General features: G+C 57.9%; 1 protein-coding gene across 1 annotated transcript in view; it reads left to right on the forward strand.

The window, feature by feature from the left end:
* Positions 1 to 13,079, forward strand: part of TUB (tubby bipartite transcription factor) — an 87,209-nt gene that overhangs the window by 65,029 nt on the left and 9,101 nt on the right. Inside the window, exons 2-4 of the mRNA XM_010829293.1 lie at positions 8,956 to 9,007; positions 9,464 to 9,620; positions 12,615 to 12,758. Of these exons, the coding sequence (XP_010827595.1) occupies positions 8,956 to 9,007; positions 9,464 to 9,620; positions 12,615 to 12,758 (353 nt within the window). The remainder of the gene's footprint in view (positions 1 to 8,955; positions 9,008 to 9,463; positions 9,621 to 12,614; positions 12,759 to 13,079) is intronic.

Consider the following 13,079-nt stretch of genomic DNA (forward strand, 5'->3'; position numbering starts at 1 on the left):
TCCCCCCTCGGGCGCGGGACTAGCCCACCACCCTTCAGTGCTGAAGGCTCGGGGCAGGGTCAAGGGTGCTGGATCGGGACGCCCACCACTTCGAACTCCGGGAGCAGGGCTGGTTGCGGATGCAGGGCTGGGGCGCAGGACTGCTGTACCCTCCCCATCTGGCCCTACCCTAGGGGCGCGGGTTAGAGACGCTGGGCCTTCCTACCCCAACTTTGGGGGCCCCCCAGTGAACCTGCCTGCTCTGTCCTCCCCACTTATCGGCCGGCGTTGCTGGAAGAGGCCAGTTCTCTGGGCCTGTATGGGCCTTGTTGGGGCGGGCAGCGCCATGTGGCTGCCTGGGGAGGGAGTTAACCGTGCTGAGCCCCCTCCTAGGCCCAGCATACTGGTCACACGCCAGTATAGCCTCGTGCACACACACATACATCTGCAGACATGCACCCATCGGACGTCCACTGGACCAAAGACGCTCCTGCTGGTCGGTTCACACAGTCAGAGCATGAATTCCTGGAGACAGCCATTCTGAACCTAAAGCACAGGCTGCTTCTATATTCATGCTCCATGTATTGCTGCGCGCGTGTACACACACACACTCACTGATTCTCGGGATCACACAGGTGTACTCCTGCCTATCTGTACACACACACACCCTGTATTTGGTGGAATACCTGCCTCCCACTACCCACACACAGGTACCACTGGTATCTATCAAAGACACAGAAATCCACTTGCTAACTGGTTTAAACACCTGCATACAAACCAACTCAGTACATGAGAACTGCCTTCACATGCACAAGAGAGCGAACCTAGGAACCCTGGGCACACTCAGGGAAGCATGGCCTGCCTGTGTTCCCGGATGCTGTGGTCTGTCCCAAGGACAGCTGAGTGTTCACGCCTGTGTGGAGGTTGGGGTGGGGGGGGGCGGTTTCTGGAGCTTGCACAGGTGCAGGCCTTTCCCCATCCACTCTACTCCATTCTCTCCATTACCACTGGAAAAGAGCTCATCGCCATGGCAGCACTAGATCCTTGGCCACCCATTGGCTCCTTGGTTGCCATGGGCTACGGGGCTATCTCCAGGCCTCCCCTGAGAGGCATGTGTGTAAAAGGGGTGCTGGACTTCTAAGGTCCACCATGTTCTTGCCAGCCCAGGTGCACATGCTTGTGGCTGGCAGGCACAGACTCCAGACCTGCCTGTAACACAGCCTGCTCTTAAAGAGACCTGATTCCAGTCACTGATAGAAAATAATTCTGACAGGGCTCTTCGATGAGTCTGTCCAGACAGCATCCAAATTGAAATCAGCTGAAACTGCCTGAGGCTTGTTAAAAGTAGATCCTGCTACAAACAAGCACCTGTCCCTGGCCTGAGACTTCAGTTTTTCTCTTGAGAATTGTTGTGGTCTCTAATCTCAGTTGCTTTAGGGGCTTCAGGGTTTCCCAAGTTAGCTTTTGTGGGCGCCCCTCCCACCAACACACACACATCAACCCAGGATTTCCTGTGAACATATGCAGTCACACTGCAGTCTCATATAGACCAGGAGACAGTCCCATCAGGGGACTGGGGCTCTGTGGACTCAGAAGGGTTGTCACCCCACACAGGGCATCTTGGCTGGGGGTGCAAGTAGTTTCTGGAGCATCCTGGCCTTCTTGACACGTGTGTGCTGAGGGCTTTCTACAAGACACTGCAGCTCACAGAGTGTCATTAACCTCTTCTAACCACCCCGCAGGGATGCCTGGGCAGTACCTGTGAGATGAGAGGCTATGAGTGCGGTGGAAGTACCTGCCCAGGGTGCTGATGGCAGGCTGGTGGCCACAGACTGACTGACGAGGAAGGGAGAAAAGGGGCAGCGCGTGGAGCTGGGATGTGATGGCATGTTTAGGATCCGCAGGCTGGGGACCAGGCCAGATCGTGGTTCAAGGAAGCCTCTCCCAGGAGCCAAGAACCACAGCAACTCGTGAAGGGAGCGCTCAGGTCTTAGAGAAAGTCAGCCTCATACTGGGGAGGCTTAAGCCTGCCTCTGGGGGAGAGGGCACTAGGGAGGTGGGGCTGTCTCCCGGAGTGCTCAGTCTTCCCACGAGTCCCAGGCAGTGGCATCCTGCAGAGAGGGATTTGGCACTTGCCCCAGCTCAGGCCCAACTACCCCATCCTCTCATTCCTTTCCTGAGCCCACACACTCCATCTGGAGCACAGAATCCTGCCACCCTGAAGCCCAGCCCTGAGGAACATCTTGGCCCCCTTGCAGCCCTGCCTTGTCCACCGTCCCATCGCTCTGCCACCCTCTTTCTTGTTCTGTGGTGGGGAGGGTAGGTGTCTAGCTGGAGGTGAGCTGGAGTTAGAAGTTGTCGGTGTCTCCCACCTTGCTGGGGTCTTTCTGAGCTTTTGTGAGCCTCAGAAAGCACTGAACTTGGGTGTAGACTTCCAGAATGAGGAGATCTGGCTCAGAGGAGCAGATGCAAATTGCCTTTTGCACTCACAGGGCTGCTGATCGCAGTCATAGCCACATGCCTGCCTGATCACAGAGGAAACTGGGGCAGAAGATGGTGAGGCGATGCACTTGGAGATGAGGGGGAGAGGCGGGTGTGCACGTGCTTTGGTGTGAGGTTTCCCTCGTGTCCCAGCATGTCGGAACTGGAGGGTATCATCTGGCTTGGGGACCAGAGGTGGGTCGATATCTTGTTAGCTCTCCTGGTGGGGGTTCTGCTGCCTCAGTGGTGGTTTGCACCTGCATCGCCCAGACCTGGCGCGTTTTCTTTGAAGCTGTGACAGCTGGTGTTAATCTTCTTAAGGGTAATTGTGACTCAATTTGTAATGATCATGGATTAACCTCACATTCTGACTTAGAAGGGAGCCATTTAGTTTATAAAGTGTAACAACTGTTATAACTTTTTGGGTTTTTTTTTCTTTCCATATTATTACTACTACTGATTTTTATTTCTGCCATTCTTCCTTCACCTGTGTTCTTGAGGAGTATTAACCGTCCCTGGTTCATGATTTTACGTTTTATGGGCTGAAGGAGGAGCAGTGAGAGTCAGGAAAGCCTGCTGGCCGCAGGTGTATTGGAGGGAGGGAGTGATGACCAGCCTTGTCCTCTGTGCTCTGTCTGCACCGTCCTGTGCCCGCTGCCTGGCGCCTCCTTCACCGGCCATGAACTCCTGGAGAGTGGGGAATGCACCTGAAGAGCCTGGCACATGCCTGGCATGACCGTGCATGGACACGGTGCCCATTGCTTTGAATCAAAGTGGCATTCCCCGGTAGACTGTAGGACTTCCCGGCTCTCCTGGCCCCACACCTGGCTTCTCAGCACCCCTGAGGGCTGCAGTACTCTCCCCTCAAAACAGGGCTTCCTGAGTGCTACTGGCAAAGCACAGCTCTAGGTCAGAGAAGGAGAATTTCAGGCAAGAAGGGCCCTCACAGACTGCCCAGTCTTCTGTGTGAACGCTCCCCTCAGCATCCCTGCCAGCAGCCTCACTTCCGATGGACGAGACCATTAGAAAACTCTCCCTTAGAGTGAGCCTACTCCTGTCTCTGGGTTTCCCCTCCTCCTGTTCTGTGTGTGAGTCGCTCAGTCACGTCCAACTCTTTGCAACCCCATGAACTGTGGCCCCTCAGGCTCCTCTTGTCCATGCAGGCAAGGATACTGGAGTGGTTAGCCATTCCCTTCTCCAGGGGATCTTCCTGACCCAGGGATCGAACCCGGGTTCTCCTGCATTGCATTACTGTGTGAGCCACCAAGGAAGCCCTTCCCCTCCTTTGGTCCTCATTAAGATCCTCCTGGTACTGCCCTTCTCACTCCGCTTCTCGGGGAGAGGAATGACTGCTCATTAGGCAAGACTCCCGTCTTTCAGTTCTGCCTCAGAGGTGCCCGGACTCTGGCCCGCTGCTTTGCCTCTGGCCGCAGGAGGGAAGAGCAGACCCTCTGCCCATAGTTCCACATGGAGTTTCTCTCCTCTCCCACCCCGAGCGTCTTTGGGAAGTCGTCTTGCTGCTGCCCGGGGTGGAGGGAGCAGGAGCACAAAGTTGACAAACGATCCAGGGAGCAGGGAGCCTGTGGATGCGCTCAGATTGGTCTCTGCCCTCCTCCAACTCCTGGAGCCGCAGGCGGCGTCCTGGCTGTGGCCTGTCCAGATGTCCAGCATCGAGCAGAGTGAGGTGTAATTTCCTCACAGTGGACCTCTGCCCTCCAGCCCTACCACCCCGGGGGATGGCTTTGATACTGACCACTCCTCTCAAGGCCTCTGTGAGCAAAACTGCGGAGTCTTTCATCAGGCTGATGTCAAGCCCTGTCTTCTCCATTCTGCCTGTGTGGGAAGACGGGGTGTTTGGGGACCCACCTGTAAGATTTGACCACTTCCTGTTAGGCTTCTAGGGTCTTCTGAATTCACACTCTTAGTGGACAGTTAGTATCTCTTCTACGTTTCACCTGTAAGTCTGCTCAGAGCCCTGCCTTGTGTCAGGTCATCGAAAAACCTGCTAACCAAGAGAAGCATGGTGCTATTAATAGAAACCTCCTTTGATGATGGCATGACCGATTGTTGCCAATACCTTTATCCATCTGACTGACCCAGCACACCACAGGCATGGCTTCGTCTTGCCCATGTGGTAGGGTCACCGGTCCCTGCAGCTCCATGCGGAGGCCTGGCTGTACTGTCCTCCCATCTTTTCTGATAGGCCCGAGGACATGTGTCCTGACCTACCAGCGTACTTGGCCTTGCTCCTAATGGTCCCATCCTGTCTAGATATTCAGTTGACCCCTTCCACCCTGTTCTGCACACTATAATGTTTTCCCGCATCTGAACAGAAGACTGTGCTTGCATGCTTCCAGCCTTAGAGCAACTTCTCAGTTTCTTTTTTGTTCTTTAGAGATCGCAAGCTCTGACTCCTGGTCTCTATTTGCATGGCTGAGCATTAGAATCCCATGTGTCATTGGCTTTGAAAAAGAAAAGTGTGAGGTGGGGGGATTGATTCTGGGGCAGCTTCCCCAGCAGGTCTGAACTATCAAGTCAGGGTTGAGTGCCCCCAGCAGTTGGGACTGACCTGGTAAGTTTGGGAGCCAGTGGCTGGCATGGAGAAGCCTCATCTTGTGAGTAGTGGTCCTCTGTCTTCTGGGGTTGCCTCTGTTCCCACCTCCACCATGTTGCCCGCAATGTTCCAAGCAGCCACTGGGCAACAGAAGCCACAGGTCTGGACGTGCTGGGGAGTGGGGAGGTTCCAGCATTGGGCAGAGTTCACAGCCAAGCAGGTGGTCTTTCCTCCCCTGCCAACACACTTGCCTGACGGCCCGAGTCCAGCAAGGGCAGGCCCCACTGTGGCTGAGCGGGAGGAAAGGGAGCAGAGGGCAGGGAGTGGGCCTGGAGACTGGGTCTGCTCCGAGGAGGGCCTGGCCTCTGGTCGGCTCTGGTGGACTAGCCGGAGAATGGAGGTGGGGTCTAACGAGAGGGGGGACCTGGGTTGCTGGCGACGTTGGCCAAGTCTGGCTTTTCCAGCCCCTGGAAGAAGTGTCCCTGACCCTTGCTGTCATACATGGTTCACTCTCAGATATCTGTCCGGCGGCTTTGAAGCTGGGGGATGTGGAGGGGCCGTCTCCTGGGAGGTTCAGGGGTCACTTGATTGGCCTTGGGCAGAGCAGATGGATGGATGGATACCGCAGACTAGGTTTCTCTGGCCTTCACGAGCCAGTGGCCAGTGCTTTCCCGGCCCCTCTGGTTACCGCCGTGAAGCAGCCACCGGGGTCAGCTGGAAGACCCATCCATCAGTGCCCTGTCTCCTGTCCGAGTCTCCTGGCGGGGCTGCAGCTGGCAGCCTGGGCTTGGCAGTGATTCCATAATTGGAGCCCGAGTCATTAAAAGGCCATTACTGTCTCCTTTCATGGTTATCGTTTAGTGCTGTCTAGAACAGAGGCAGAAGGAGGCAGGCCGGGGAGTGAGGAAAGAAGATGCCTGGGAGAGGTTCTGTTGTGGGAGGCAGGGCTGTCTGGGGGAGGTGAGGTGGGGAGGACTGGCTGGGCTGCTTTCGGGGTGAGAGAGGAGCTCTGGTTCTGCTCTCCCTGGAGACGGCCACCATTGTTGTCATTGTTGCGCTGTGTGCAGGGGATTCTTTGTTATTCACCAGCGACAGATGTTGTGTGCTCCGGGTACATTGTTGTCAGGCAGAAACACCACCCACTACCAGCTGGCGGGTGCCAGGTGATGTGGTCCACCCTTTGCTTTTGTGGCTCTCAGAAAGCACCCTGCTGCCCTGCACGGGCTGCTGCCTGCTCTCAGAGCCTCCTCGTTTAGCTGGATTGATTGTTGGCCCTCCTGGATGGGTCTTGCTCACCAGGCACGTGTTGCTTCTCCCCGGTTGCCGCCCCCTGCCCTGCATCCCGCACTCACCTGCATCCTCCACTCAGGAGGGGGGTGGCTCTCCAGGCACTTCTGGGGTATCTGAGTTTCTGGAATCTCTTCAGAAGCCTCACCCTTGCGTTCATTGATCTTTCTCTGAAGGCCGGTGATTAAGTCCATTCTACCTGTAGTCGTACTCTTTGTCTTTCTCCCCCATTGGGGGATGGAGGTGGGGACAGAGGAAGAGGAAGTGATGGAACGGAGTGGAAAGTCCATGGCAGTGGGACAGTGCCTGTGCTAGGAAGATGTCCTCCCCACGTGGATGAGGTTGTTGGGGTGGGGTGGGGGGCACTGGGCAAGGAGGCCACAGCGGCAGAAACCACCTTTTGTCAGTTGAGCAACCACTGTGATCCGCAGTTTGGAAGTGGCATTGCCTATGTGAGCTTACCTCTCAGTAGGATGTTGCCCTTTCATGTTAGACGTCAGCTCCTTGCATGGTGTCAGCACCATGGAAATAGTTGCCTGTGTCCTGCTCAGCCAAGCCCAGGGCCAGGGATGACCTAGATGACTGCCTCACGTCATCCCGGTGAGCCAGGAAACAGCCTCTCCTGCTGGCAGGAAGGGGAGGCAGCACAGCCTTGCAGAGGTGGCCAACATGCCTGAGACGCCCGCTGCCCCACATGTGCCAAGGCACAGAGCATGGAGGGCAGGGCACAGTTGGATTTCAGGCCCCGTTGCTCCTCTCGGCCAGGTAGCACCATGGACCATGAGGACAGTGGTGTTGGTACACTGAGCCTTTGAGGATGTGTGGCCCTTGAACTCTCCAGTCAGGCCATTGGCTGGAGGCAGAGAGACAGGAGAAGAGTTGTAGCCTCTGGACCTGGCTGGACTCCCAGGCACCCTGCTCACCGTCTGCCCTGCCTGTCCTGTGTGTGGCCTCCTGTGACGGGACCCTCACTGTCCCAGCCAGCTGGGATTTTTCAGAGCTATTCTCTGTCCTCTGGGCCTAGCATTGCCCTTGGGGAGGCCCACGTGCAGCTGCGTGCTCTTAGGCAGGTAGGCTCTTTTAGGGAGACTGAGGCCTTGACTAGAAGCATGTCTGAGTAGTGTGTTCTCCTGTGCTCTGGCCGCTGAGGGTTTAGTGAATGAGGCTGTTCTATGAAGGGCCCCAGATCACAATCGGGCTCTTCTTGTGTGTAGAGCAGCCCATGGGCATTGGGCAAGTCCTTCCCAGATGTCAAGTAGGTAGGACAGCTGCTAGTTCAAAATAGGCAGTCTTCACAGGTCGTGGCCAGGGAGGCGGTGAAGCCAGCGGGCTGGGTGGTGGGCCGTCTGCAATCCGTGGACTCCGCGCCAACCCCAGCCAGCCCCTGCAGAACAAGCAGTTTGCTGAGCTGAAAGGACATTTCAGGTCAATGATTGTTCCAGTTGGAAAGGGCTGCTGCTGTCAGGAGGAGGTGGATCACCTCACCTTGTCTGCAGGGTGATGTGACTTCCTTACATGCGACCGTGCTTGGCTGCGCTCAGGACACCCACCTCTGACACGGTGTCTGCATGCATGTATATCCAGGTACATGCTTACACATGTGGACATCTCCCAGTGTGCGCACACATGAGATACTTCTACAGCCTCACACACAAACCCAGCACACTTGGACACACCTGTGCAGGTACCCACACAAGGTCTGGTTCAGTGGCAGACTCTGGAATAAGGGGGCCAGGGCAGTCTGGGGGTTCCCAGAGCTCGCATCCTCAGGCTCCAGCCCTGCCCCCATGCAGCTGGCCTGACCTTGGCTCTAAGGCTTGGGTCTAGGTCTCATGCATGTGTTAGACTAGAAAGAAAGCTTAAGTGCTTGGCGCTCCCTCCTCATGCTCTGCCTTACTTGGAGGCAGGGCCAGTCCTTGTGAGATGAGGTTGCCCGTCCCACGACCTTAGTTAAAGGACTCAAGGATTTGATGCCACCCACTCCGTGTAGGCGGCCAAGGAAGGACCCAGCGGCTGGTTGCTGGGCTGTGCATCGATGTGCTGTGTCCGCCCTGCACACATCTGCACCCAGCCCTCACCGTGCCTGGAGGGACTGGCTGGTGTTTCAGTTTCACTCTCCAAATCCCGGGGTCCTCTTGAAGTGGGGCAGGGAGGTGGGCAGTGTCAGCAGCTCCGCTTTACCACCTGGAGAGCCAGGAGTTGCTCATGAATGGATGGCGAGAGTCTGCCCCAGAAGACCCAGCCTCCACCAGAAGGATGGAAAGATGGAGGGGTTGAGCCAGAGGGGCAGGCTCTTGGGTCTGAAGCCCCGCCTGGGGCCCGGCTTGTGACTGATGCCCCCTGGATCTCAGTCAGGCCGGGCCCTAATGGGCCCAACGGGAAAGTTTCCTCCTCAGTTAACCGGGGCGGGGTAGACTGGGAAGTCCTTGGGCAGCAGGGATCGCAGTAGGAGGTAAGTCCCTGAAGTAGCAGAAAGACAGCTCATGTCTGTGTCTCTAGCCAGTTCCCAGAATATAGCTTCACCCTTCTGCCCCGACCCATGCCCAGCAGCCATGATGGGAGGAGCTTAAAGAACCCAGATATGTTGGGAGAGGGCTCTGGGTGGTCCTGGCTCCTCGTAGGCCAGCCCTGAGTGACCCTCTCTCCCCCTGCAGTGTCTTAGATGATGAGGGCAGCAACCTGCGGCAGCAGAAGCTTGATAGGCAGGTGAGTGAGGCTGGAGGCGGGTGGGAGGGCGGCCAGCACGCGCCATCCAGGCCGGAGTCTGGGCGGGGTCTCCAAGGGCGGGGGGTGGGGGAGCGGTCCTCCTTCCTGGGTGATCCTGTGTGGTGGAGAGAGGGGGCCCTCCCAGGGAGAAGTGGTGAGCTCTCTCCTTCACCAGCTTAGCACCACCCTGGCACCTAAGGCTCCTGCTGGGAGGCAGCTCAGGCCACTGTGCTGTGACCCTGCCAGGGCAACTACCTGGACTGATACTTGCCTGCCTCCCTTGGACCCCAAGTCCTGGGGCACAAGGCCAGAGTGGGCCGTGGACCCCACTGTGACCTCTGGAACCATACGGAGACAGCAGGGTCCCCCAAGTCCTCATCTGGGCGCCTTCCCTTGGGGAGGTGGTCGGCTCTCTCAGGGCCCGCCAACCCGTGTGTGTGTCCACTGCCTCTGTAGCGGGCCCTGCTGGAGCAGAAGCAGAAGAAGAAGCGCCAGGAGCCCCTGATGGTGCAGGCCAATGCCGACGGGCGGCCCAGGAGCCGGCGGGCCCGGCAGTCGGAGGAGCAGGCCCCCCTGGTGGAGTCCTACCTCAGCGGCAGCATCGGCTACCAAGGTACACCCCACCCTGGGACTGCTTGCGGGGGCCCTCAGGGACTTCCTGCTGGCCTGGACAGCTGAGGGGCCCATCCTGTTGGGGGTGCCCAGTGGGCAGAGTGGTGGGACAGGCAGAGGGAGGCTGGGATCTAGAGCCTTGGGCTCCCATGCCAGGTGTGGGGCCAGAAGGTACAGCTTTGTGGGCCTGGGACTTCAAAAGCCCAGGTTTCTGATCTGGAACATTTCCCTGAAAGCAGGAGGCACCTCTCAGGAGCAGAACAGTCTGCTCCCCGCCAGCTTTCTGTCTCTCGAGAAGACTCCATCTCACATGCTGCTCACCCATGCCTCTTGTCACAGATAGACAGACACTTGTCGCCTCCCCTTCCTGGGTTCCCCAAACCCTCAGTGCGCCCAGCCTCTGGCCCACGGGTCTCTGCATGGAGCCGTGATGACCAGCAGCCTCCAGCTCCCAGCTGTGTACACACTGGTTCTCAGCGGAGTCTCCTGGGAAGGGAATTCTCTGCGGCTCATCCTGGGGGCAGGGACGCCTCGATTTCATCCCAGTGCTCAGGACCCTCCTTTCTGCTGAGAACCCCAGGCTGGGCAGAGGGTGGGTCTCTCTGAGCCTGAAAGGAGGACTCAGGCTCAGTCCCCACTGCCCCCTGCTGGTGGCCAGTGATCACGGCAGCTCCTCTGTCGACAAGTGACTATAAGAAGGTTGCAGGCCTCTGGCTTTGCAGTTGGAAGGCTCCCCTCCTTCCGGGCTTCCTCGGGATATGCATATGCGGCCTCCAGCCACTTCGGACGACTGGTAGTTGCCTCGCCGTGGGGCTCCTTCACAGTAATGCCCCCGTGTGCGCTTCAGTTCAGCACGTGAGCCGCAGCTGATGTGTCTGCTCCACCTGAGAAGCCCTTTAGAGAAGGGGATGGTCTGTGGGAGGCAGCCTCAGCTGCTCCAGCCGGCACGGCCCCCAGCCCCAGCCTTACCTGGCAGCCTTCCCCTCACTCCTCGTCCGTGGGTGCTGCCCCAAGGGCGGCCACAGTGTCTTGCAGAGAAGGCCCCCCGCCGTTCTGGGTTTGGTGGAGTTCAGTCTGCATCCACTGGAGCCCAGCATCACCGCCCCAGCTCTGCCAAGCCTGGCACCTGGCCATCTGAGTCTGCCCGTGGCAGGGGAGCCTGCTCCAGGGACTTCAGGCCCTGCCAGTTTGTGCCAGAGCCAACATCTTGAGACTTTGAGACAGTCTGGCAGGTCACATCTGTGCAGTCACTTTGGCAGGTATTTCACGAGCACTGACTGTGTGCTGGGCTGGGCCAGGCCTGCAGAAAGACCGCAGCGCCTCTGAGAGTGCATAGCCAAAGTCCGAGAGTTTCTGGTCGTGTGGGTCACCTGCTCACTTGTCACTGTGAGCCAGTTGCCTACCCTCTCAAGTCTGTTTCCTTCCCTGTAAAGTGAGGAAAGTTCTGTCCCAGGGCTTTGAAGGTTGGAGCAGCTGTGCTGTGTTCCCAGGTCCAGTCAGCTGAATGCTGTCCCCTGCCCAGACTCCAGACCAGGCGGGGTGAGGGCAGCGTCTCAGGTCCAGGCTTCCCTAGCTCTAGAGGCTGCTCACCAGGCTGGCCAATGTGGGATTCGGGTTTCCAGGAGCCACGCCCCCTGCAGCCTCTGCTGCCTCTGCTCTGCCCTCTGCTGGCTATTGATGTAAAATACACAGGGATCATTCCCAGAGAAAGATGTGAAAAAGTGAGTATTAGTTGCTCAGTCGTGTCTGACTATGCGACCCCATAGACTGTAGACTGCCAGGCTCCTCTGTCCATGGGATTCTCCAAGCAAGAATACTGGAGTGGGTAGCCATTCCCTTCTACAAGGGACCTTCCCGACCCAATGATTGAACCCAGGTCTCCTGCATTGCATGCCGATTCTTTACCATATGAGCAACTAGGGAACTCCAGAAGAAGATGAGATAAATCAGAACCAGCATTTTATCCCAGTGGAGAGTTTTTGACCTACTGGCTGTGTTCATTCATGTATATATTTATCCATTTCTTAAATATTTATTGAGAGCTTGTTTGTGTCAGGCTCTGGGTTAGAGGCTGGGGGTCCAGGGTGAGCACAAGCCGATGCAGTCTCTGCTCTCTCATGGACCTTAAGATCTAGGAGCAGGGAGAGGATGAAACAGACTGTCATAGGTGTGGGTTGCGGAAGGAAGCCAAGCTCGGCGAGTATATGGCAGAGTAGTGGCCGGAGCAGGGTTTCCCTGGGGAGGTGACGTCTGAGCTGGAACTCGCAGGCTGATGGGAGTTAGTGGGAGCGGGGGCTGTGTGGTGAGGGCACTCCAGGTGGTGAGACAGCAAGAGCAGGCCCGTGGCAGGCAGGAGGGAGTCTGGGGTGTGTCTAGGACCTGGGATGCCCAACAGGTGCCAAGGGCACAGTTAGGCCAAGGGGAAGGCCAGGCTTGCGGGAGGACACTGGTCGTCGTCTTAAGAGCAGTGAGAAGCCACTCAAGGGTCTTGACAGATTGGGCTTCTGATGCCTGGAGAGGGTGGAGATCCCCAGTGGTGGCCCTTCCGAGACCTTGCACTCGGCAGGCAGCTCTTGGGATCCATTTATTCTGCTTCGAGGGCTTGTCCCAGGAGAGCAGTGCAGTCCCTGGGGTGCTCGCCCTCACTGTGGTCTCTTCTGGACACTGCCGCCTTTTCTGTCTTCACCCACCATCATCGGTGAGCCCCACTCTTGCAGGCACACTCCCTCTGCCTCCCCAACTGCTCTGCTTCTGGGGTGGTCGTCCAGACCAGGCTGTTGACTTTAGCACCCTGTTGGGTTGGGGTGGGGGGTGCCACCTCCTTCCAGCCTGGCCTGCCCTGCACACCTTTGCCTGGAGGGATGATGGTACAGAGGCCCTGGTGGGGGAGCTGGGAAGTGTGCTGGAGCTCTGGTCTCACCTTGTATGCATTTCTCTCTCTCTCTCTCTCTCTCTCTCTCCCAACCCCCTCTCTCCCTGGCCCTCTCCTGAGCAGTTCAAGAGGCCGACTCGCTTGCCAGTGTGCCCCTGGGAACTCCCCACCCCACAGCCCCAGCCTCAGCCAAGAGAACCAAGGCGGCCGCCGCGGCAGGGGGCCAGGGCGGGGCCTCTAGGAAGGAGAGGAAGGGGAAGCACAAAGGTTGGCTTGCTTTTACTGCCCCCTCTTCGGGAGGCCCGGCCCCCACTGTGGGGCTGGCAGGATGCTTGTCCTCCAGACTTGGGGGTGAGGGGCTGGGTGAGAGTCCTCGGGGAGAGCCCCAAATGGCACTCAGGATCCCCCAGTTGGCTCACCGGCCTCCTCCTGCTCATGTGGGACTGGCTGGCCCGTGGGCATGGGCAAGACTCTCCTGCTGCCCGAGGATGTGAAGTCCGGCTCAGCTGTGGCCCAGGAAGCCCCTCCCCGCCCGCCCAAGCACCTCCACCCTGATCAGGACACTTCCTCTGGGAGCCTAAGCGTCTC

The sequence above is a fragment of the Bison bison genome, unplaced genomic scaffold, assembly GCF_000754665.1.
Source record: "Bison bison bison isolate TAMUID 2011002044 unplaced genomic scaffold, Bison_UMD1.0 scf7180017864503, whole genome shotgun sequence".
NCBI lineage: Eukaryota > Metazoa > Chordata > Mammalia > Artiodactyla > Bovidae > Bison > Bison bison.